Source organism: Convolutriloba macropyga, chromosome 8 (assembly GCF_964194025.1).
Source record: "Convolutriloba macropyga chromosome 8, txConMacr16.3, whole genome shotgun sequence".
Lineage (NCBI taxonomy): Eukaryota > Metazoa > Xenacoelomorpha > Acoela > Convolutidae > Convolutriloba > Convolutriloba macropyga.
Window position 1 is genome coordinate 41,094,061 of NC_134475.1, and position 27,491 is coordinate 41,121,551.

General features: G+C 32.0%; 1 protein-coding gene across 15 annotated transcripts in view; it reads right to left on the reverse strand.

Annotated features, from left to right (window-relative positions):
- Window positions 1–27,491, reverse strand: part of LOC142344731 (potassium channel subfamily T member 1-like) — a 179,492-nt gene that overhangs the window by 77,984 nt on the left and 74,017 nt on the right. For 6 of the 15 annotated variants that reach the window (XM_075396613.1, XM_075396614.1, XM_075396611.1 and 3 more), the window contains exon 1: window positions 17,032–18,659. The exons of 7 other annotated variants lie outside the window; for them this stretch is intronic. In XM_075396613.1, the coding sequence (XP_075252728.1) occupies window positions 17,032–17,444 (413 nt within the window). In that variant the 5' untranslated portion in view covers window positions 17,445–18,659. Of the gene's footprint in view, window positions 1–3,879; window positions 4,394–5,928; window positions 6,370–17,031; window positions 18,660–27,491 lie in introns of those variants that run through there. 2 more of the 15 variants (XM_075396623.1, XM_075396624.1) reach the window with 2 other exon arrangements.

A 27,491-nucleotide genomic window follows, 5' to 3' on the forward strand; every position in this document is an offset into this window, starting at 1 on the left:
CCTAATGTTTCTCACCTTTGCAGTATAGGGGTCGAAACAGTGAAAAAGTTGATTTTTCAAAAAAACAACTGGGAAAAGTTTTGAAATGGTAAAATGGTCTGAAATGCATTTTGCACTATAAGAGATCTATATAGTGATTTTTTGCTGACTTCACTTTTCTCACCTGTGCATTATAGGGTGTCGAAACAGTAAAAAAAAAAATAATTTTTAGAAAAACTTGAAAAATTTGAAAAATTTGAGGTCATGTTTCTCACATTAGGTTCAAAAAAGCAGTCTTTAAATTAGGTGGGAGTTTCAAAAAGCGACTGATTTCCATCCCAAATCATTTAACTTCTACTATTTAAGTTCTATTTCCAACTTCAATTGAGACCTAACTAAAATTTTCATTGGTCAGATCACTAGTGGGTGGAGGAGCTACATACTCAAATGGTTATTTGTGCTGTCAATTTTGGCTGATCATTATATTCAGTAGAGAGCTGATACTGGTCATTAGAAAGCCCGTCCAGCGTAGAATATGTAATTAGAAAGATTTTTTTGATTTTCGTTTTTTTTACTGGGAGTTATCAATGTTTAAAGTTTTGTGAAAAGTAGACGCATTTCCGTTGTTTTTCCCGTATTCGTTTAACCAAATTTTTTATCAATATTGCTATATATTGTTATTTTTTAACAACAATGTTTATGGTTTTACCTTTAAGGATAGAGGATGGTTGCAGACTGCTTTTATCTGAGAATACGCTTTTGTTTCCCACTCTGTTTATATATTCCGGAAGTAGAGACCTAACATCTGCTGTCACAATTGTGCATAACTCTAAAAGCATTTAGTTGCACTTTCGCTTCTTGTAGGAGTCTTCTGGGATTAAAATCGAACTAACGGTTTTTTGGGAAGCTAACTCAATAATTATACAAAGTGCATCAGTTAAATTTGCTTTCTTGAAAAAATTCATTTCCTAATTGATTCAGTGACAACTTAAGTTGGACGCAAAGCAAAATCAGGACTAGTATTGGACTAGTCTTGGATTCTTACAACCAATAATTATTCGGATTATATTGGGGCGCGGTCTTTTTCCAGATAGTTTCGAGTTTAACTTTTTGTTTTTTTTTTATTTTTGTTACTGAGAAGAATGATTTCAAATCAAGGCACACTTAATGGCAGATTTTCTTTACAGCAAAGTTAGTCCAACTGAATATACATTTTGTTTTCGGAGAAAGTATCATATATTTTAAGGCTTTGACGATATGTTTTCGCAAATATTTAATATTTTTTTTGTTTTGCCTTCGTTTTCATCTTATTAATCAACAAACCATTGTGTTCAATAGGAGCTAGAAGTCAACCTACACAGTGCTTTTGGGTGTTATCTAATGCCTCTTATGATTTAGACTATACTTGTTTGATGAGAATGCCCGTGAATTTTTGTTTTTAATCAATTTTTTATCATTTTTCTGTCAACATGGAGCTTACTCTCAACATTCAGGAAAAAACGTATTTCATGCTAAGGAATTGATACTCATCATATTTGTTCTTAAGTTAACTTATGGTTTCTTAGCTTTTTACTAAGAAGTTTTTGAGAAGATTTGTGATTTTTGCATAAAATTCTATATTCAAGGTTCTTATCTAATCCTTTTACACAATATCGCATTAATGGCTGCTCTAATTAGTTTGGCATCAAAAGAATAAACAAAACCAATTTCAAAGATATCAGTGAAAAATCTGTAGCGTTAACAGCTGCGAACCCGTTTTCTTGCGTTCTCAAAAAAATATAAAAGATATTTTTGTTTTTGCCTTTAATTGTCGTTAATTTTGTTGTCGTACGGCAAATTCATCACAATCAAGGGGCGTTTTTTATTCTATGGATGCTTAAAGGAACTCATTTGTCGATTTCAGTTTAAATCTAACTGTTTCAATGACTCTCGATACATTTTTTAAAGCAATTATTTTTGTTATTCTCGATTTTTGTTTTCTTTGTCTCCAACATGTAACTTAGTCTCATTATTGACAAAGCTCATCAACCATCCGTTGCTCCAAACAATATTGTTGTTGGTTAAGTTCTGATGATTCATTTCAAGACTTTAAAAATGTTTTTAATAAGAATTTCGTGAGTCTTCTATACTGGTCACAAATTGTGGTTCTCTTTGTTGTCTTTTCTAAAATTGTGATTTTGGATATTTGAGCATTTCTCTGTTTTTATTGTTTCCATTCCACATTATCACAATTCTGCAGTGGTCAAAATGGCGTTGAAAAAATGCAAAAATGAAAATAAATTATGTTCTCCATGAAGAGCCGAAGGCTTTAACGGCTGCGGCACCGCTTTATTTTTAAATTCAATTGATTTCTTTTTTCGTTTTTGCTCTTTTGTGGTCGTCTCAAAGAAAAAAGTCTCAATTGCTTTCTTTGACGTATAAATTAACCTGCCTACTGAGCGACGTCGATACATTTTGGGTTTAATCTATTTGAATTGGAATGTTGTCTTAAAATAGAAACGTGTTTTTTTTGCAGTTTGACTTTGTTGCTCTTCTCTGTCGGCCTGTTACCGAGTTTTGACAGGTCCCATATCATTGACAGATCTAATTTAATGACAATTTAACGATTTACGGCTGTAGTTGTTACGTTCAATTTTTATCTGATTCCTTTTTCATTTCATTATTAAGTGTATTTTTTTAAACATAGACATTGAGCTTTGGTCGTAATTAATGTCTGCTATTATTTGATTTTTGTGTTTTTCTTGTCCAGTACTCTCACTAATGGCAACTCTTGTTGGCCCTCTCATCCAGCTTTGTTTTTCCGACTTAGTTGTTTGTTGAAAGATTTGTGAATTTTTTAAACTGTTTTCCTCATTTGGTTGACAATTAAGTCAAAACGCGGATGAGCGGAGTTGGAATATTAAGTGCGAACGCACATTACCGATTCGCCTTGTTTTTTTTCGAATTAACCACCTTGCTCTTCAGTCAAAAAAATTTTGATTGATTTCCCGCATTAATCTACAACTAATAACATGTGGTTTATACGATATTCTTGGGAACTTCGTTTTCCGCATTTTACTAATTTTTTTCACCAAATAACCTTGGAAAGTTTTTTATGTTGGAAAAGGGCAGATCAATACTAACACCTTTAGTTTCTCAAATATATAGTTTATTTCTTCAGTTTTCTTCGTGTTTTTCTTTCTTTCCATTTGACAGCTTTGTATTCCCAAGAGGCAATTTTCTTCTGTTTACATTGCAGATGTAGAACGAACTTTTCTCTGACTCCAATGCTAAGTCTATTTGATTGCTTAATTAGTTGGAATGAAGCTCAGACGAAATCGACAGACAAGAATCTAGAAATATACTATAAGTTAATCGTGGAGTCGTTTATAGACGGTTCAGGTCAAGGCTAGATGTGGAGGGAGATAGTTTGAAATTTTCGTTTCAATCAACACATTCAGCGAGAAATTAATTGCTGAAATTCAGCGAGACACTGATGAGTTCATCCAATTGTTATTGAAATATTTTTTGGATTTTAAATGGAGTACGTCTAAAATTTCATATATATTTATATTTTTTTATATAGGTTCAAATATGAAATATACTAGTTTATTTTCTCGATTAAGCCCGCGATCATTCTGTGACTTTCAATTTTATAGCGTGTCCCATAAGTTGAAATAAGCGAACCTTTCAAAAGCCACGGGACAGATTTCAAAGGTCAAAGTCAAATTTTAAACATAGACAAAATTGATGAATAGACGCTTAATAGAAAAAAAAACGTTGACAATCAATGACCAATTCGATGCTCAATTGCCTGTTTTTGACGTTTTCCAACGTTTGCTTATTTTAATTTTATGGGACAGACTATACTAACCTAAGATTTGACGACAAGCATGTTAAGATATAGTTAAGAATAGTTACCAGTCTAGAAGTGACATCTGTTAGATGACAGACGAATGAATTATGACAGCAGCTGAATATTCATATTTTAATCAGAATAATCAACCGCAAACTCTAAAATTTGCTATGACTGCTAAAAAGACAATATTGTTTTGCATAGCTGAAAAGATGGTTAAACGTTGTACAATAATAACGAGGTTATTCAAGCGCAAAAGAATTCAAATGTGATGCTAGCCGTGTAACGAAGTATTTGAAACCATGCACCGTGAAATGACAAATATTTGAGCTGTACTGTCACGATCTAACTTATACGTATTGACTATATGCTTCCTATAAAATATAAACAAAATTTTAAAAAATTTTATTTCAATTTGGTAATCGAAGTCCTTCGTTTTGCATTGAAAAAAATGCGAAGCAAATTTTTCGTAAATTCTTAGTCACTTTGGAGTTATTTTGGAATTTTCTATTATAGGCACAATTAAAATATCTACGTAACTGGAGAAACTCCAAACAAAGTCTGTAAATTGTACAAAAACATTTTTTTAGCAATGCAATATCCAAAGCTTGTGGACAATGCTTGACTGATTCTGTCAATTAAAAAAATTTGCTAAAAAACTTGCTTAAAGAGGACAAGTTTAAAAAGTAGCAAAGTGTGGAAACAGGAGGAAACAGAAATGAGTAAAACGAGATTTCACCAACGTTTTCAGATATTAGATTAGATGATTACTGGAAAACAGTTTTAACGTTAAAAACAATTTAAATTATCAATTATAGATTAAAATTAATTTTCAGCAGTGGATAGAAAAAGAATGATAGAACCAAACAAGTTTGCAGACCAGAATTGTTTTTCATTCTGACATTTAACAGTTTCATGGATTTTATCTTCATGGCAAAAATTGGTGACATATTTTGAATTGACCAGTGCGTACGGACTGCTACTAAATGAACGCCAAATAAAAACCTTACTCACATTCTCATTTTAATATTTATGTGTCAGAAGATTCAAAAGATTCTCTCATGACACTTATTTCCGAGTATGCCGATCAAAATAATTGTTTTCCTAGAAAAAATCATTTCGTTACAAAAATCACATTTGCTCGAGTATATATACTTGGCAAATCGCTTTTTTATGCATAAGTTATATGCACATGAACTAAGAGCACGAAAGTTTGTGAGAGCGAAAGGTTGCATAATGCTCAAAATTTCGGTAGATAGGTCGCTAGCATTTGCATTTTACATGTGTGCAAAAACTATCGAAAAAAATAATTGACTCTAATCCGTTGATCGCCGACTCTAATTTATTCCTTTGATTTTGAGTGATTAGTCGCCATTTTTTGCAGTGCTATTGTCGCTCCCGGAATTAGCGACGAAGGAACGGTAGTTTGGTGGGTGATTTTTACATTGTCGCCGATTTTGGTCAAATTTGGGCGATATTGCTAAAATACAAAGAGCCAACGAATTGTTTCGGACCTTTTTTCGGTTATTCATTCTGCAATGAGGAAGTGACTCATATAGGCTTTTTTCATTATTGGCACAATATAACTTTCTGTAGAACCTGAGAAACACCAAAGTGAAGTATGCAATTTTTTTGAAAAATTACTTTGGCAAATCAAAAATTTTAAGAGACAGAAAAGCATGTCATAGGGCTCAACTTGATCCTGGCCAATGACTTGGGATCAATTTCATAACTAATGAAGCAATTTAGTCAGTTGATTGAAAATTTTAAAACTAGTCATTATGCTAAACAAAGTTAAAGTTTACTTACTGTTACCGGAAACCCATCTTAAATTCAATTTTGGGCAATATGCAATAAAAGGGACTATGATGCTTGTTTTAAAGAACATTTTAAAAATTCAAATGTAAGTGCAGAATGACATTTTACTACAAACATCAGGGATTAGTTTTGAGATTAGCACATTTCTCCTGGTCAGAAATGACGGCTTTTTTGACATTGTTTGTCTAGAGAAATTGAAATAAATATATTTCTTTCTCTGCTGTTTCACTCTTAAGTGTTTAGTTAAACTACAGTAAAAAAATAGTAAAAATTAATGAAGATTTTCTTGTACTTACGCTACAGACTGAAAATTTCTCATATAATGTATCATTGTCGACCATTAAAGAACTTCTATATTGTAAATATAGCCAAATACAAAAGAAAAACCATGAATCAAAAATAAATTACTCAGCTGTTGTAGTTTTGTGCATAATAGACAGCTTTTTCTGAAAATTTCTTAGCAACTAAGGTTGTATTTACATGTTTGTCTCAAAAAACAATCATATATTTTTTGGCGAAATATCGACAATTAACAGTGCTATAAAAGGAGAGAAGAGAGGTATCGAATGGAAGGTAACAATAATTTTCCACCTGTTTTTCCCTGTTTCATCCACGGGACAAAACTGAACAGTCCATCATTAAAAATTTATTCGCACAATGGAGGAAATCAATTGCAGAATTTGGAAAAACCTTCTCAAGGAAAATCATTTGACGTTTTTGAAACCAAAACCGCAATGAAAAAATTCACAAAACAGTTTTTTCAAGTATAGAGTACTGTGTTAATAAATGATTCCCACTTTTTGCAGATCAAGCAAACACTGCTAGACTGGAGCAGAGAAAGATACTTAGTAAATAATTCACGTCTTTTTATTGGGGTTGGTAACTGTTTTACAACTCTGCAAATAAATAATTTGACTACAAGTTTAGACAGAAATGTCATAAATGTTGATAAGATATGCACCTGAACGAGAAAAGTAGATTGAATGGCAAGTTAAAGTGAAACGGGGACAAAAGAAAAATGATTAAAAAGATAAGGGGCCCGGTTAATTTATTAATGTTAAGATGTTGACAATGATAAAACTTGATATCAAATTCTAATAGATTTTGAGTACAAATTTGAGTTCATCACATTCATGTTCGGTCTCCATCAGTGAGATCACTAGACCTGAAGAAATTGGACAACATCTAGTCAGTCTGGAAATTATTGATCAATCAATTTTGGTCTGAGTGTTATCTTGACACAATATGCGCTCACTACATTATGCAAATTCAGTTATGAGTCGACAAGTTTTCAGGCTGTAAATAGCTGCAAGAGAAGTGCTGCTTATTTCTGGGATAAAACTCCATCTTGTAACACCTTTCGAGACCCAGTGAAACGAAACTTTATAACTCTGGAATGTCCTGCAAGATCTTAATGCCTCATGCAAAACTTGAAAAATCTTACCAAGATCTTGATAGGTGCAACAACTTGGCAAGATCTTTTCAAAACAAGTCAAGAAAAAAGGTATTGATAAAAGTTAACAGATAGAAAAACAATTAATGAAGCACGTATAACAGAATTAAAAAAGCATTTTTTGAATCAAACTTACGGTTGAAAAAAAAATGCAAACTGAACAACAGGAGTTCTGGACACTCTTTTGTATAGAAAGTGATTAAAAGCACTATGAACATACTGAGCTTGCATACATTTTAAATTTCGATAATACTGGAAAAAGAAGGATCCATTTTTGGTTAATAAACGGGAGCTTCGTTGTAATTAATGGCAACTGAATATTACGACAATTCTCGATAATGCTAATAATTCTTTATAAATCAAGATCTTTCTTGCCGAATCGTATAAATTCGTGCTTTATCTTATTTAATGGCGCTTTTTGAAGTCTTGTATTGTCACGTTTCATCTTTCTCGATATGCATGCGAACATTTTGTTTCTAAATACCCACACCAGGATCTTGTAAATGCGTATATACCTTGCTGTCTTAATTGTCATGTAACATGGCAGGATGTTTTAGCTTAACTTTTAATAAAGATTTACTAAGTTTCCGTTCAATGATAGGCTCTATATAGTGAAATCTAAGAGTACTGTCAACAGCTGGGTTCTTTTCTTTAAAAAAATTATTTCAGAAACTATCTTGATTTCAAAAAATAAAAATACAAAAAAAACAATTCTAAAACTTTTCAGCAAGGCCATTATATTGACTCCATATAATGGCCTTGCTGAAAAGTTTTAGAATTGTTCTTTTTGTATTTTTATATTTTGAAATCAAGATAGTTTCTGAAATAATTTTTTTTCAATAAAATAAAAAAGTAGTGCTTTCATTTGTTTTGAAGTTCAACTTTTCAATCACTTAAAACGTCATATAAACACAAGCTTTAGATGTCATACTTTAGAATTCTAAAAAAATGTTTGATTTTTTTAAACTTTTTTTTCAACGTCTGACGTTGAAAAAAAAGTAAAAAAATCAAACATTGTTTTAGAATTCTAAAGTATGACATCTAAAGCTTATGTTTATATGACATTTTAAGTGATTGAAGTGTTGAACTTCAAAACAAATGAAAGCACTACTTTTTTTTGAAATACCACTAAACAAGGCCCCAGGAGACGTATCCAAAACAGATTATCAAAATATTCTTCACCGGAAAGTCTTTGAGAGTATCAAACTGAACAAATAAAAACAAAGTATGAAAATTGGTCAGATCTGTGGAAAAAATCTTTTAATATATTTTTGTCTCAGGAGTTTTTCAGTTCAGAATTTTACCATTTACTCTCTATTTTGTCCGATTTTTGCAAGTCAATTCAAGGCTGTGGAAAAAGTAAAACCAATTACTCAATGAATGGAAATTCAAGCTCCACTTCTCCAGCAAAACCGAGCGTAATTAATTTTTTAAATGAAAACATTGATAGTCTGAACTAGAGTTTTACCTGAAAAAAATAGAAAGTAAATTTTGTTTCCACATTTTGTGAAAAAAACTGAACAATGAATTCAAAAGTCACGCGGATATCCTTTGAAAATAATTCAATAAGAACCTATTAATTCATTTAAAGCGTCTCCGGCTTTGACACACAAAATTAAAAAAAAAATTATTTGTACATGGCGTTGATTTTGTTTCAATAGGTTGGGTTGAAAGTTAACAGTAATCGGAAAACAAAAATTGAGAAATTTGCTGAAATATAAGCAAAATATAATCTGCAGACGAGCAGCTTATAATCTGCAGACGAAATATAATCTGGACCGGAGTCGTCTGCAGACGAGCAGCAAATTATTTTAATTATCTCTAATAGAAACATCGTGAGCTCAGCTTTCTGAATGTATTATAGAACGAAACGGACATGCATAAAATCACAAAGTTTCTTTTTCGAGAAAGAACCTAAAACAACTTCAGAAATTGAAATGTGATAATTTTAGTTAGAAAACGAGCACGAAAACTAGGCTATGGCATCTTTTCGTTTAATAATGTTGAAAGATGTAGAAATCAACAACTTTTTTAACCTTTTCTAAATTTTAACTTGTCTGTTACAATTTTCTTTATTTCAAAATTCTAGCCAATATTTTAACTATTGTCTAGCCGAATCTGGACAGTAGAGAAAATATTGTGCACTATCGTGATTTCTTTTGCAAAGCTAGATAACATTTTTTTAGAAATTTTTGCTGATCTGACGAAATCTGCTTCAATTGTTAAAACCTTCTCCATACAATGAAGTATCAGCGACTTAAAAACAGCGGCGAAGATTTTCATGGAGAACAAAGATTTTTGATATTGAGTTAAAAATTGATGAAACTAACCGTAACACTTTTTTAAAATAATCACATGTATAAATTATTGAATGCGATGTTTACAAAAAAGCGGCAAAATTTTACTCATTGTTTGACAGTCCGTTTAGAAAAAGAAGCAGAAACCTTTGATGTCATTATGAAAATATGTTTTGCCAACTAAAAGTAGCCTATATTCCCAATAACCAAAATGAACAAGACACACCAATTGACATTTTTGACACAAGTATGAGCTGAGATATCTGATCTCCCGATGCGTTTTCGTTTCTCTGTAATCAATAATTTCCAACGATCAGTCGGCACACACAAAAAAACTTTTTATACCTGAAACAGGTGCCTGGCACCCGCGAATGAAAAACTTCAATATTTGGCCAATTTTTATCTTACTGCAGAACACGCATCTGCATAACATAAGTTTCCGGGCTATTCGGAAAATTTGTTGAGATAAAGATCCACGAAACTTCTATTTTGTCAATCAAAATAAACAAAAAATTAGTGGTTTGCACCCAAAAAACTACTGCTATATTGAGTGAAATCCTCAAGAAGCGTAGATCGTACCCTCAGGACAACAACAAAACAAAATATAAACGAAACCCGTTTAATTAACTGGTTTTCAGTCTTAAAAAAAACAAGTCGACCCGCATGGGACAATGCGTAGCACAGAATCTTCCAACATACGTCTCAAGTTTGTCAACAAACGTCGTTCTGTTCTGAGTTGACGAGATGTGGTGACTTCAAGTGAGCTCAAATTGAAGCATTTTTTGCGTAGCAACCTTGGGTAGGACTTTTTATTTTTACAAAGGTATAAATGTTTCAGAACCCTCATGTTAATACAATTTTACTAGAAGAAAAACTAATTGGGTGATTAATTATTTTGCAATGAATAACTAGATTTCACAGTCTTTAATTTCCGAAAGGTCCACAATTCAAAACTTTAGTTATCGAGATCAATAAAAAATAGAGGAGAAAATTATGTCAAATGCTCTCATGGAGAAGAAGTGAAATTAAAGGTAGTCTTAAACCAGTTGTATCATATTCGCACAAAATTGAAAGTTACAATTAAACGCAAACGGAAAAAGAGACTGCATTATTTTCACGGTTTATATTACTATTCGAAAAAAAGTAGTTTTTTAATATATTTTTCTAGTTGAAAAACTGACGTTTTTGTATATCCATTTGCTCAATCTTGTGGATTCTGGCGTATGATGATTTCGTGTTTCAATGACTTTTGGATCAATTGATGCAAGTATGTTCAAAAGTCAACCAAGCATCAGATGAGAAAAATGCAGCAGGATATAAAATCAATGTTTTCTTGGTTTTTTCAGCAGAGTTTTTCTCATGTTGATTTAAACTCTTCGTAAGAGTCAATTCAACTAACAAGCAAGAGGAACTTTTAATTACCAGGGGAACAAGTTTCTGAAACGAATTTTCCGGCAAAAGGCAAAAAGTTTTTCTATTTCACTGAAAATTATACATCGCAATCATCGAATAAAAATTAAGCTTCTTAAGAAATGAGAATGAAAAGAAAAATCTCCTATTCGTGTTTCCTGGTTATTATTCTCTCATTTTTTTATTCAATCTTAATCCAATTCAACCATTTTATTGTCGAACTCAGCGCCGTAAGAACAAATATGAAAGGTTTTTCATGTAAAACATGAATTTATTGCTATCTATAAGAAAAAAAGAGTTTTTTCTTTTCCAATAATTTACTGTTTTGAATTTTTTGTTTCCTAATGAAAGCAAAAACATACCAGTGAATGATTCACATTCTCATTTAAGTGGCATTAGAAGTAAATTGTAACTCAGTTGCGAGCTTAAATTAGAAAAAATTTTAAAAACTTTAGGTAAAATCAACTGTTTAAAGAAAAAAAAACAACGTTTTACATTTTTCTCCGAATTATAGATCATCCTTTGTCACAGTCTCACGTACGTAAATATTATTTCAACAAATTTGCAAGACTCCTTTTATGTCAATTTGCTAATAAACTATGCGACTGACAAGTAGACGACCCCAGAATATGACAAAAATTTCATTTTTTCCTTTGCATCTTTCTATTTAATAAAAAGAGAGGTAGTTTTTGAAAGCTACCCTCTTTGAATCGATTAGGATACAAAAAGATCAAATTGCTCAAAAAACTAAGTTGTTCAGGAAGCTTGAGAAATCTATACAGAGATAAGCAAAGTATTTTAATTATGTTTACTATTTAACTTGGTCATAATAAGCTAATTTTGTGTGTTCTTCAAGTGTCACAGTTGTTAAACTGGATTCAATTCAAAGCAAATAAGTCCATAGAAAAAAACTACAATTTAGAAACTTTTTTTAAATATGAGCTCAAGGAGTTCGCAGTAAAAAAAACAAAATTCTTAACTACATCTTCCTTTCACAAAAATTTTCTATTTTCTTCACATCAGAATCCTGTTGAACTACTCACCAAGAAATTTGAAAAAAAATAACAACCAAAATAACAACTAAGAGAATGAAACCTAGAATAGTTACCTCTTTTTTGTCCTTTTAATGCATGTTTGTTTAACGCTATAAAACACTATTTTAAAAAGAATGCAAATAGATAATGACATCTGGCAATCTGTCAAATGTTATTTTTATCACCTATGCAACGCCGTGAGCGGAGTTTTATCGGCTATTCCTGTTTCTTTTGATTTTGACCTTAATCATTGTATTTCAAAAATCCTTGATTGATTGGATTTAAACTTTACTCTGTAGCACAGGTAAGTTAGGGAAGTCAGAAATCAAGCCAGAAAATTGAACTTATATAAACTGAGAACCATGACCAAAAGACTAAATGGATTTAAAAAACATAGGCAGACGATTTGGAGAAATGAGTGGAAGCGTCATTGCTTTTAAGAAAACGACGTTTTCAATCAACTGGCGGTACCTACTAAAGTGACTAACTACACCCTTAAAAATAGGTTAGAAAACGAAGAACCGTTTTCCAATAATCAAGCTTAACTAAGAATTAGGAGAGAATCAATCAATTCTTTTTATAATACAAGTAAACATTACGAAAATTTTTCTTTTAAGCAATTGAAACCTAGTTTTTCTCTAGCAGCACTTGACGAGCTTTTTCAGGCTCACAAGTTTTTTCATTTTTGAGAAAAAAAAAGAAAAACTGCGAGCAATTGACAAAAAGTTAAAAAGTTATATTTTTAAAAGGTTATTTTTCTCCACGAAACTACTGTTTAAAATAATAAAAATTGTGACAATCCTGTAACTATAATACTTTTTCCGATTGAATTGATAAAACACAGAAATGGCGAAAAAATTCCGAAACAGCTTAAAAACAGCCGCAAAATAGCTGAAAAACCTCAAAATAATAGAAAAGTAAGATTATTTTTAAACCTTTTTAAAACGCTATTCTGAACATAAATAAAATTATTATAACCACCTATTCATTATTATATTGTATAAACAATTTTATTGCAACAAAATTTTTATAATAATCTTTCTTCTATTATACTGCTCCCTCCACAATTTTGGAACAATAAGTCAACAAGTAGAAACGTTTAGAGCATTTTGGTTCTTATGTATGTAATTTTCAACGAGAGAAACGCTTATGGCATTTGGAAAAAGTATTGGCACCAAAAAATGAGTCAATGATGACGCAATTAGAGCTGAAAAATATTCTTTTGATGGAATTTTTTAGCTGAAAATGAGTTATCTTTGCTGGAATATGGTTTTGTTGAATTGCCAGTTTTATCCCTGCTTGAATGTTTTGTCGAATTACTGATTTGCAGTTCCAGACATTATATAGCGTCACTACTTTTACATTTTAAAAAAAAATGAGAACGAAAAATTGAGAGTCCATGTCCATTACGTCTGTAGTCGAAGTTTTATCGCGGTCCATTTTTCTTCATGATTGCAATTTTTACGTTCTTGTTATATTGAACGTATGTATTTTGAAATGTATTGTTGTATGTTGAAACGATTCAACAAGTTGTTTTTTGAGGTAACGATCAACACGTTTTATCAAGTGCTGTCTGTTATTAATCAGCTGTAGTATTTATAAACTTGATGCAAAATTTAGCAGGTTGTGCATTGTAAAATCAATCTGCATGTACAAACTCAATGATCCCTATAAAATCATAGTGAGAGTAATAAACTATTCTGATCATATAGTAGAACTTTTCTTTAACTGCTGTTGGTAAACGAGGCTTCAGGGCTAAATTTCTGTGAGCGCTGTCAAGTGTACATAATACAAAAAATATAGTTACAAGTTACAAGAGTTTTCAGTTATTTCAAGCTTCCCAAAATTCTTTCTTTTCCAGCCGGTTTAGATGAAAAAGCAAAAGGAGTTTCGGAAATTTGTCTAATATCTCTAAATGCTACACTGCTCTCGGTCATGGTCAGGAGCTCAAATTGAGTTTGACAAGTTCACTTAACATACACTACTTACAACTACGTCAGCACTCAATGTGAGCGAATTCTTTTTGCGATTCAAGCTCTTTTCAAAAACAATTGTTTAATAGGAGGCATCACGTTTACAACAAACGGAAAAGTCGACAAGAGAACCTTAATAACTGCCTTTCCTCAATTATATTTTTTATTCAGGACTTGCTTGAGGGTGGTAAATTAAACTATTTTGGATCAAAAGACTCATTTCGTTCGCCTAGCAATTCCATAGTCCCATATTACGAAAGAATTGTCCGTTTTTGACCGTTATTTTTGAAGAAAAGTGTTCATCACCGTTGCATTTTTTTTTACCAGTGTGAGCGTTTTTAGCCATGCTCAAAGCAAGATCTGAAATTTTTCTCGAAGTTCGACCAACACTGCCTAATAAATACATTATTGCTAAAAAAACTACAAGCGTTCAGATACAGTCTTTTGAAAGAAAAAAAATTAAGAAGCTTGTATTAAATTTAGTTAGGTTGACCAACGTTCGATTGTCACGAGCAACACTTTACAGTTTCCAGCCTAAAATTTAACGATTCCAACTATTTGAAATTTCGAAAAAAAACAATCAAATTCCTCTCTTCTTTTTCTCAAACATTTGTAAAACCTATTTTTAAATAGTCTCTCTGTTTTCTGCTGTTTAAAAACTATTGCATGAACCAATGTGTCTCTGTATTGAACAGATTTATTCGAAAATAGAAAGCTTCTTGAAATTTAGAGCTTTCAAAACAGGAAAATCAGCTCCGAATAAGTAGAGATAGAATCAGAAAATAATATTCTTTTCCAAATTCTAGAATTGCGCGGGCAAACACTTCCTTTTATTTCATCACTACTTACAATTTCGTCAAAATCAACCAAATTCATTATTGCGATTAAAAAATTGAAATCTCTAATGTTTTTTATTTTTATTTTTTATAATGTTAGAGAAGATTGTTCAAACTACCCTCCTCTAGTGAAATGCAACGCAGAGAAGTTCAAGAGTTAGGGAGTTTATGGATGGCAAAGGTTGAAAAACTTAATACAAATGTTCATAATTTGTTTCGAAAATGCTCTTCGTACTGATCTTATGCAGTCTGTTTCATCTTATCTGATTTTCTTCGTTCCGAACAACTAAGAAAGTTATTGATAAAGAAATTCCTCAAATTAAAACCAAGACTGGTTTTTTAAAAGATGAAAAAAATTTCGTATTCAGTTTCCAAAAAAAAAATTTGAATCTTTTCCATTTCGTTGATAAGACTCCACAGGAAACTAAATAACAACCTTTAAAGTTAGCCTGTAGCTTTCCCTTATATAATAGACCCAATTAGAAACAGAATGCAAAAGCTATCAGAAACTTTTTAAAAATTAGAAAAATCTGTTACAAATTGCTGTTTAAAATTTGAATGGGATCAAAAATGTGTTTCTAAATCCAGTTGTTACCACATAAACGAGAATTTGAAAAAAAGATATTTTTTTCCATTATTCACAGGAAACATCAGAAATGACCTATAATAGGCAAAAAAAATTCAAAAAGTTCCTGTCAAATTGTATTGTCAACTTTCCGTTTACCGACACAATCGCCTCAAGAAGTCCACGCTTAGTTTTCCAGATAAAACAAACAGTAATTGAATGCGCGCTAACGAGCCATGAGTAAAGATCAGTTACCAAACAAAAAAATTTTTAAAAGTTTTTTTTTGTGTCGCGGTTTGGATTTTTGGTTTCTGTTGTTGATGTGTGAGTGCGCTTGTATGGTTGTATCTATGTAAGTGCCTGTGTATAAAGTTTGGAGTATGAGTGATTTATTCAGAGAGAAAGAGAGAAAGTTAGTTTGAGACGTTAGTTCCTTTAAATCTGAGACACAATAGAGGTGGAGTTTAAAAAACTGTCAGAAATTATAAAAAATCATAAAATTCACATTTGTTTGTTACAAGTTGCGTCTCTAAAGACTTTAAAAATTTTCATCTCGAACTTAAGTGCCAAAAACACAGTTTCCGATACAATTGGTTTGACAACTCCAGGCCTAGTTATTGAGATGAAACAGAGAATACATAAATGATTGGTGATCAACCTTGAGTAAATATAAGTTGCCAAAAAGAAAAATGTTTAGAAAATGATTTTTCTTGGTGTAAGATTTGTATTTGTTTGCTACCGTTTGTTTGTAGTGGATGTGTTTTTGTAAGCTTTGTCTGTGTCTGTGTCTTGCAACTTGTACTACTGTCATCTTTGACGAATGTGTTGAAGAGTTTTCGTTTTCGTCTGCCGAAAAAAGGCGGCATATTTTTGTTGATCAAACGGTAAAGAAAAACTTTCTCCTTCCCATAAAATTTACTTTCAGATACTCCCAACAAATTTTCTGCCACAAATTAATGGTTGTTTTTGCAACATTGAGAGCTATGTTGGAACACACTGTGCTCCTCACAGACTCGCACGAGCCATCTTGTCTGTATTTTCTAATCAAATAACCAAGAACTCAGATCCATTTTGAGCTGATGATTTCCTTATCAGATACTATCACCAAGATGCAACCTACTACTCAGATAACAGAATAAATCATACAAGCCAGAAAAATTCATTTACAATTTGCTTCCTTAGTCCTCAAGAAAAGAAAGAATTTGAAAGAATCATGAAATGTAAACCGGATTGAACGAGTCTACTGTAATACTTCCAAAAACTGGCATATCCGTAATTTATTGATTCTATGAAGGATATCTAATTGATTCAAAAAGATTCAGAATTTGAAATTAAAATCAACGTTAAGAAGACATCCTCTTAAACAAGAAATCCTCAATAAAACTGCTGATTGTGATCAATTTTTTTTTCGATAAAAACTGCAAATGGCACAAGTTATTTCAAAACGGGAGAAATTTATTTTGAGAGGATTTTAAATATGTGCTAAAACGCGTCAAAAAGGATCTGAAGATCGCTGCTGTCATTAAATTTGATATAACTCAGAATACATTCAAAGAAATGTCAATATTTAACAAAGCATGTTTTGGCCACTCGGTAAAGTCCTTTTTCATCAAAATGGATCAGCTTTTCGCAAAACTATGAAGCTATCTTTTCGATTAAAAAACCGTAGAAATGACCAAATTAATGAATAAAACTGATGATTTATGGCTAAGGAAAAAAGGTTGTGGAAACTTCTCAAGCATGATGTGATGAATTCTTATAAATGGCCTCACTGGGCGATTAAAATACTGGTAAAATTTTAATTGATTGAGATGTAAGAAAGGGACATTACCTGGACTTGAGTCTTCGCAGTCGCCCAATTAACATAACTCTTTTGCCTGCGGTTTTGAACGGGTTCCGCATATTGTCTCGTCTGTTATTATCTACACAATCTTCCAAGTTATGACTATTATTATTACTAGAAGTTATAAAAATATCATCTGTGTTTCTTCCGATGTCTTCACCACTGTCTTCAGACAAATTCCTTCTCTCCGATGTTGTTTGGTTCTCGTTTTCATGTTTGTTTGTGTTTTGGGAATTATTGTTTACTATAACTCCTTCAGCGCTTGATGAGCTTTGAAATGAATTGTTCAGATTTAAAGGAGTTCTTTCTGTTTCCTCCTGCGGGATTGGAGTCCAGTTTGTCTTTGAGTTGGTTGAGTTTACTTTTCGAGGCGATTCACCTGCTTTCCTGTCTGAATTCATCTTTGTTTGTTTGTTTTCTTTCAGTTTACCTCGTCCCTCTTCAGGTCTTTGTGCAGTTTTATTTACTTCTGTTTATTCTTCCTTCAGAAAATCTGCATTTTCCAGCCTGTCTGCACGTTTTGTATTGAAAAATTGGAACTATATTGGAACTGTTTACTAGTGGTAAATATACTTATGGTAAAAGCCGAATTTAAAAATGAGAGTATAAGCAAGAATGATTTAAAAGGTTAGATTCCAATAATTGAAGCTGAGGTTTGGTTTGGATGCAAAATTATTAAAGAAAGAGCATGAAAAGATTATAACAAGAGAATATAAAACGATAGTTTAAACTGTACGTGCTATGTTCGCTTTTGCAGCTGCTGGGACAACCAAAAGTAGCATTACTGTAAACTAAATTGTTTTTTATATATTTTTCAAAAATGATGGTAAATAATGTACGAAGAGCTAATAAGAACGACTACGTAAAAAATTAAACGTACTAGATTATGATTCCAAATTCACACGACAAGTGAAGAACAAACAATAAATTATTAAACGATCATATGACCATACGAAAAATCAACATTTATCAGTTCATAGAAAATGAAGATTGAAAAAGTACTTATAATCAATATTTGTTTAAGACTTTGAACACTTTACCGAAGAAATTATTTACGAAACAGATAATTAGAACATAAAGTTAGCAAATGAAATTATGCAATAACAGTTGATGCATGTTTGATTCTGATCTTTGTTTGAAGTTTCAGAGTTAAAATAGACGTTTTTTGAAGTAAAATTAATTAGGAAAACTGCGCATATTCGCCAAGCTTCTGGACAAAACAAAATAAAAAAAATTCTTGGCTGTACAGTCAATCCACAATAGCTCAATTGTTTTATATTCAAAAAAGTTATTAAAATTTAATGGTCGAGCTACGCAAAAATTCCAAACTCAACAGGTTTCCTTATCATGGCCAATTTTTCCATAACATTGCAAACAGAATATTTTCTTAATTCACTCAAAACGAAAAGATTAAGTAGGCGATTATTGTTTCTACAAAACACGGGAGCAAAGATCATAAAAGGAGGGATTAAAAGACTACGATAGAAATCGGAACAAGCATCGGAGGGGCTTTAAGGTGAGATTTAGCCTGACTAATGAGAAATGTAAAAACCAAAGCACAGACGGCAAAAAGGTATTACATAGACCAGTGAATTCCCTTCCCGCCGGTATGATTAAAGAATGGAACAATATGTGAGACTGAGAGAAACAGAGAGATAGGAGGGGGGGGGGGGGGTTATGGAAGGAATATAGGTAACAATACTCCCGGGTTTAATCAAAGGGAATGGAAATATGGGAGGACGGAGGTAAGGCTAAATTTACAGTTGCCCGTTCCGCATAAATTTCTCCCAATATGTTCACCATTTATTGCACTATTCGGTTAAGGGTTTAAAGGCAGCGTTTCAAACGCTTAATTCCCATCTTGGATATATAATCCTTTAACCAGAGGCTGAATTTTAGAAATAATTGTTTGGAGGGACAAATTTTTGTCTTACAGAGACAAATTCTAATACACAATTAACCAATTTTGAGCAATTTGATCTTGACAAAGCTGGTATATATTTCACGTTTTCAGCGGCAAATATTTTTAAAAAATATTTTAAAACTTATCCAACTAAGTTTGAAAATTTTCATACACGCTTTTATACCCGTTTTCATAACGTTTCATAAAAACAATTACAAGCGTCTACCGGTACCGAAAAAAAACTACTTACAACGAAAGTGGCTGGCGCATTCCGGTGCCGATTTCCGCACTCTGAAAGTGTTAAAAGCGTTAAAAATAGGATCAAATAAATGTGAAAAGTAGTTACGTTCAGCTGTAAGGGTATTTCACAAAATTTTAATCCTTTTAATCCTTTCGCCGCTCATTTTTAAGATTTGACGTTACAAATTAGGATTTAAAAAATGAGGGATACACTGCACTTAATCTGCCGCACATTTTTTTACCGTTACCGTCAAACATATTGTGCGGTGGAAAGCAGTTATCACTTTTCAACTCCTATTTAAAGGTGTGAAATTCTGACTGGAATTTTCATATAGGGCACCGCCTTTTCTTCCGCAAAGTTGGAAAGTATGTTTCAGACGAACAAGGTATTAACAAGGTAAAAAGGAAATATGATAATCAAAATTCAAAACTTTGGTCGCGGTAGACGCATGTAATTACGCTTTATTGTTTTTTCTACCAATATAGTAAAAAAAAACTATTTAGAAAAATATGAAAAAGAATAACATATATTTTTGGAGACACAGCTTGGTCAACTTATTTTCCCCATGAATATAAACTGACAGCAATTATTTGCTCCGCAGCAATTTCACTAAAAAACACTTCAAAATTTATTTCACAAGAATTTGTTTCCTGTTTTCTACAAACATGTCTTGGGATAACGTAAAGAATTCGCCAAGCAATAAGTGCAATGTTTCCTCTTACACAATTTATCTTCTGTGATGCGTGAAAATGTTTCCCTTTCGCAAGGGCTATAATCGAATTTTGGGCTATCAATAAACTCCCTCAAAGACAGGCTTTGCTTCTGATGCATTCTAGATAACGGGTTCTCCTAGGGCTCGCCCATAATTGATCACAGGAATGACAGGGAAAAATTGCAGGAAGAGCCATTAGACAAGGCCATTCCTGGGTGCAAAAATGAGGGAATATTTTGTAACCGGCCACGAGCAGTAAAATGTAATTTTTTATAAGCCCACCTGAAAAGAGTTACGATAAAAGAGTTGAAATGTTTTATGCTATGATTGTAGCATCAATCTCTTTTGTTTCACACTTTTTGATGACGTATTACCAAAGGTTAAACAATTTCTGAAGTAAATTTTTTTGGATCAGAAGTATTTTGAAAAAAAAAATCGAATACACAAATTCAAAATTATAATTAGACGTTTTTATCATATTTTAATTAACGTTGCTTTGATAATTTTGTGTGATTTTTTTGGCGGAAATGTAACACATTTGTATCCTCTGTATTAGAAGAGGTCATATTCTTTTAAACACTGGCTGAGCCTCTATAGGTTTTCTTTCGGCTCTTGTGTTACTCTTTGATAAACGACGAAATTTTTCTCAGTTCTTTTGTTTCAGTTTTAGAGGAAAAACTTTTCATTTTTGCCTATTCATCTACTTAAAGATGAATGAATGTGGAGGTAATAAAATGATAAACAACATTCGAAAAGTTCCAAGAATTCTAAAATCTTAAATGATCGCACATTAAAATTATTGTTTTGTTCCGCATAAGCAAATCAAAGTATATTTCACAATGAGTTAAATGATGGGATATATTTTCCTCATATTTTCTGATGAAAGGAGCATTAAATTCTCTTTTTAAGTTTTCTGCTTTAAGCAGTTATTTTCAAACGCCCAAACCACCCTAACATTTAAACTATTTTCTTACCAGTATGGTTTTTCACAGTGAGCTAACTTTCGAGGAGATTTAAAATTTCTAGCACAACTCTCAATTTTCACCCTATTCAAGAAAAATATGAGTATAACTGAACCACTGCGTCTTGTATTAATGAGCCACAAAATATCGATTGTTGATCATTTGTTACCCAAGCAATCAATAGTGCCCAGGGATTCATGGCCCATTAAGAAAGCTTCAGTTATTCCACATAAGGATATTGAACCATGCATCAGTTTTTAAACATGCATCCTGCTAAATAAGTTCATGTAAGGAATCACAAAGAATCAAGGAATCGAAATCTTGCAAAATATCTTATTAAGAATCAAAGGAAGTTTTAATCTTGATGAAAAGGTTATATTTGATGCAGTGAAATGTAATAATTCAAATTCAACAGCAGTATTAGATTCAAATTCTGTTTTTTTGTCAGTATTGGAAAACATTAAGGCGCTGAGAATATTTTTTTACAAATCAAAGTGGGGTTTTCCAGCGTCAATTGGGTGCCTGTACATTTTTTAGAGTGTTTGTTGCGTTTGAGAGAAAATTGATCTCATATTTAATTTGAATTGAAAGGTCTGTATGTTTGAATTGAATGCTTTTGACAGTGAGGAATTGACTATAGATCAGTAAAATTGTTCAACTTTCTGGTATGTTGGTGCAGGATCTTTAATAAACAATTTTATAAACCTAGAGTCAAAGAAATTGAATTGTATTGTTCGCTGATATTTTGAAAGATCTGTTCGTGTTTTTTTTGTATTTTTGAGGTCAATTTGGAGTGGTGATGTTCAAGTAACATGACATTGGGCGGAAAAAGCAAGTGGCTCTGCTAGGTGAATTTTTTCGATCTAATTTTCTAGCAAAATGAGGATACGTTGTTTGAACAAAATTCTCTTTCTTGATATTTTTTCACGTGCGACTAATTGACTAGTATTTTTTATGTTTCATTATTTCGATCATTTTTCCAAACCATTTCTAGTCATTTCTATTAATAATTCTCTGTACAGTCAATGAAAATTCTCTGATTTGTACTTTAGGACCTATGCTTCTATGTTTACCGTCAATCTTTCCCAAGCCATTTTTCAATGGTATAAAGCTTTCTAATCGTGAGCAATATGTTTTCAATTGAATTCAGTTAAACCAATTGCCTTGGCTTAAAAAAACCACCTGACTCATTTTCATTCAAATGGACTAGCTATGCACCTCTCACATTTCCTTTATCACGGTTTTTGTTCCAACATTTTTCGAAACGCGGAATGAATAAGTGAGGCTGACTTTGTTTTTCGTCAATCAATTTTTCTCTTTTTAGGCATCGCAAGGTAAAAAAAGGAAGCGTCATTTTTAAATCTCAAAAGGTTAGTTTTGATTTTTATTGAAAACTAATAATTTTTAGCAAGTTGGAAATGGGGAGCTGTTTAAAAAGTTGAAAGGAAAACAAAAAAAATAAAAAAAAATTGGGGGTGGGGTTTGAGGATGTTAAATTCTATGAATGTAATTGTTGCAAAAAGTCATTATTTTTAATAAATATAATTTTGTTCATGGTTACAATTTTGTCTGAAAAAACAAAGAGAAAAATACCTAATAAAATTTTTTTACAAAACTTGGGATGAGAAGCTGGTTAAAATTTTTGCGAGCTTTTTCTCTTCGTCTTAGTGCAGATATTACGTTTTTTTTTCAATTGTTTGAAGTTCGCTCGATTTTAGCTGAAACAGAAGAACTAAATAGAACAAAAAACAGACGAGATAATTTTATGAAGAACTTGGACTTCGAGCGAGCTTGTCAGAAACGGTATGCAAGACCACCGCTCAAAGTCTGTTTAATTCCAGGGCATAAGTAGAATAACATCACTCTTTTTTGATTTACGATTTAAATGCATTTAATTTTTTAGATTTAAGAAAAAGAAAGACCAAGTTTTTTCCACAGAAAGTAATTTATTTTTGTAAAATTCACAAGGCAGCTCTGCTCAATTTTATTTCCTCAAGATTTGTAATTAAATTAAATTGTAAAGATTATTCCTGATGCCGCATGTGGTTTAACAATTTCATCACTTCATTGGCTTTCAAATAAATACCAAACAAATACCAATTTCAGTAAAGAGAAAAAAAAGAAAAATGAAAATATCACCAGCATAATTTTGCTTTAAATAAAAAACATGGAACTCGCATACAAGATAAATGGAAAACAATTTTTTTTCAAAATGCTTAGGCAAATTCCAGCCATAGTTTGAAAACCTTCCCTATTATAGCCTTTCAATATATAATTGGGATTATTTCATAAAACAGGAGAATTGGTTCTTTAAGAATTTTTAAAAAACATCAAGAGGCAAAGCAATCCTTTACAAAAGAACAAAAAATAGTCTTCTTTTTCAACCTCCTTTTATGTGATCTAAATTGACTTTGATTTCAGCTTTTTCTTTTTTAATGGCTTGTAATTTGATTAATCATTTGAATTTGATTTAATTGAAACTCTACAGGAGTCATTTATTTGTTTGTATTTCAAATAATAAAAGCAGGTGGAATTTTTAATTGATGTAGAGAAAGCTCTTTTGATCTTCATTGCTCAAAAAAACTGACCCTGATTAAGTCCACCAAACAATTAAGAGGTCCATACGGCCATCATTAGCCAAAATGATCACATAAGTGGAATTTTTATTAAGAAGAACAGAAAAAGGACATTTGAGGAAAAAACGCGAAGAAGATTGTCAACTTTATCAGCTTCCCAAACGTCTTCTCAAAGTTTGTTTGGTAAACATTAAAAAGTACGTTTTGCCAGCCGACTCAAAACTGATTGAATCGTCAGGGTTCAAAATCAACGTGCGTTTGGTAACTAAGATACAAGAATAATCATTATGTCACGACGAAAACTAAATGAGAATTTTAATTGCATTTCTTTTCTTCGATCTGGGACGTAAAAATTGAATACGAAAAATTTTCGGTTGAGTTTCGATTAGAATTTTCGAAATTTAAATAGGTCCTATTATAATACAAATTAATGAAAAAAAACTTTAATTAAAGTTCGCGAGAAAAATTCAAAACTTGGCCTTAATCAACTACTCTAATTTTTGATTTTTTCTGGAATTTCGATGACCTTTTTGGGAAATATTGTCAACTGGATTTTAAGTTTAACATAATTTAAACTCATTCTTTTCTTGAGCAAATTTTCAACGCGAAAAAAATTACGTCAGACAAAAACATTCATTTATTTTTTTGCTACTTCTATTTAGCAAAGTGTGTTTAATTAAGAAAAAAATTGTTTGTAGCTGATTGTTCTTGTTGAACTTCAAAATTCTGAGGCTTTATATTGTCGGTTAATTGACAATGCATGCGGTTTAATATCTGTTTAAATCATATCATAATGAGTTTTTTATTCCTTTCAGTCTTTTTTTTATCAAAATAAGTTTTAATCAAGGTTGCTCATATTACAATCAATTTATAATCAATTTCAGTTCTGCAAAGAGTTTTCCCTTTCAGTACAACGAAAAAATTTAGACAATTTTGAGACGCTTGTCGGAACATTCTGTGCTCCGCACAGTCTTGCACGAGCACGAGCCGTCTTGTTACTATAAGTTGTCAAATAAGTTCTTTATTATGCACCAGCAAATGAGGATTCATGATCGGCCTTCAGCATTTGATCAGCAAAAATTTGATCAGCGTAAAATTCAATTGAAAAATTTTCACGCATCTAGCAACATAATTCAACCAGATAAAGCGTCTATTCCTCTTACCGATCGCGGCTCTTAAACTAATAGTAATTTTATTGAATAAGATAGTCACGTTAATACAGTTAATACAGTGTTCAGGGTAAAAGAGAGATAAATTTTCAAGTTTTTAACAAACCGCTGGGTATTTAAATACTTTGATAAAAGGTCATAACCTTTACCAATTCACGAAATGAAATGACTGGATGCAAGTGTGTGAAGTAGTAAAATAGTTTATTTTGAGTTGATGATACATTTGTTAACCTATAGCAAATTTACGCTCTCTTAGTTGAATGGCCGCTTATTTGGTAAACCCAGAATTTGCATCCAGCATAAATTTATCATTCCAGATTACAAATGATTACATATTTGGTCAAATCATTGTGCAGATGAGATTTAAACTGAACTAACTGAGCTTAAACTTTCTGTTGAGATAGGCGCTTGCGCTCAAAATATATGTCTAAAATTCTGCTGAATTCTGTTTAGAAAAAAAACATTTTAGATGAGACGCACAACAAGTGTAACTTCTGATAATTTCAGACCACTTTTAACTCTAAAGATGAGTTCCAATTAACATTCATTATAAAATGTATTTGTCAGAGCTTCATTTTTTACAATTAGAGTTAGGCTGCAAAAATCGAGGTACAGATGTTCTTTCAGCTTTTGGCAAGATTGTTCTAAAAAATATAATAAAATGGTTTGCTGCATCAACTCATATATCAAAGAAAGCGGTGCCTATAGACATTTCAATCGAATATCAAATTAAAATATATTTCAGATTGAGTGCAACAAAAATGGGATCTATTCTGTTTTGCAACCTCACCCCCCCCAGTATTTTTTACGCACCCAGTTACAAATTATATTTTGTTATATAGAAGGTTATTTTGTAAAAAATTGCACGTGCGCCTGGGGGGGGGGGTGAAAAATATAAGCTTACTAAGGTGGAGGGGGCCAAACAGAATAGATCCCAAAAAAGCAGCATTTGAACAAAATAAAAAAAATCAAAGGGAATACAAACGGAAAAGATCCGCCAATTGGTTTCACCAAGATAATGACTGCCTTCGACTCTCATGAAAATTGCAGCATTAAGTTAATAAAGTTATATGTCAACACAAGGCCCAGTGTCCGAAAATTGAGAAAACATACTTGATTTTGTAGAGCCCTCCGACAACACATGTTTTCAGATTAGAGTTGTAAGCGTGTGTGGAAACTAGCGACACTTGGCTAATTCAGACCAAATTTGCTTTAAATTACGCTTTTCAGGCGGATAGAGTATGTAATAACCGAAATGAAAGCAAGCCTACTAGGTGAATAGTTTCAGAAATGTTACTCTCAATACTAAATGTAAGGACACGAATTAAGTTTTTGTTCTCTGTAATACACTGAACGATATTGAACGAACAGAAAGAATTAAACAGAGGAGATTACTAGCAATAAAATTCAAAGTAGCTCAAAATTTCGCTTGAAAAAGTTCCCTCGATCGTCTTTGAGCATTGCTGACGAATAAGGAATAAAATTGATTCAACTACTTTTTTCTAAATGAGAATAAATAAAATTTTTTATAGCTAACCATAGGCCCGAATAGTGCTCAAAGAAAAAAATGCAAAACAAAATTTCATTTTTTGACGCCAATTCAGACAACTGATGGCTAAAATTTTCAAAGGAGGTACATCGTTGACCTGTACATGGCTGAACGCAAATATTTTTTCGAAATGGGAGTATATATGTCGAAAACTTTGCTGAGTTCTGTTTTATAAACAAACTTTATAGACGAGACGAACAACACGTGTAATTTCTGAAAAATTTAAACCTCTCTTAACATTAAAAATAAGTTAGTTTTAAATGTCATTGAAGATTGGTTTTGTCAAAGTTTCATTTTTAAATTAAGATAAGGATGCAAAAAGAGGCAAAGATGTTCTTTCAGTTTTCGGCAAGATTGTTCTAAAAAATATAATCGAATGGTGGGTTTCATCAAATCATATATCAGGGAAGCAGTGCCTATAGAAATTTCAATCGAATATCAAACCACAAAATATCTCAAATTGAGTGAAACAAAAATGGGATCTATTCTGTTTTGCAAACAACCCAGTTGGTTTTTACGCCCCCCATTTACAAATTATATGTTGTTATATAGAAAGTTACTATGAAAAAAACAGTACGTGCGCCTGGGGCGTGAATCATAAGCTCAGTAAGTTGGAGTGGGCAAAACAAAATAGATCCAAAAAAGCAGCATTTGAAAAAGAAAGAAAACGGCAAAGGGAACAGAAAAGGAAATGATCCTCCAATTGGTTTCAGCAGGATAAGGTTTGCCTCCGACTGTCATGAAAACCAATATTATTATGTCTTGCAACATTAAGCAAACAAAATTAAATTTCATCACAAGGCCCAGTGTCCGAAAACTGAGAACACGAACTCGATTTTAGAGAGCTCTTTGGAGACACACGTTTTAAAATTAGATTTAACAGCATGTGTGGAAACTAGCGACACAAGGCTAATTCCGACCAAATTTGCTTTAAACTACGCCTTTCTTACGGATAGAATATCTTTTTACCTAAGTTAGAGAAAGCCTACTAGGTGAATTGTTTCAAAAATGTCACTCTGAGCACTAATTGTAAGTACACGAATTAAGTTTTTGTCTTCTGTAAAACACTGAACGACCTTGAACGAACACAAAGAACTTAGCATTTGGAATTGACTAACAACTAAATTCAAAGTAACTCAAAATTTCTCTTAAAAACGTTCGCATGATCGCTTTTTAGCATTGCTGACGAATAAGGAAAAAATTGATTCAACTTTTTTTCTAGATGCGAAAAAGTATAAATTTTTATATCTAACTATAGGCTCGAATAGTTCGCAAAGAATAAACTGCAAAACAATTTTTTTTTGGCGCCAAACAAGACAACTGATGCTTAAATTTT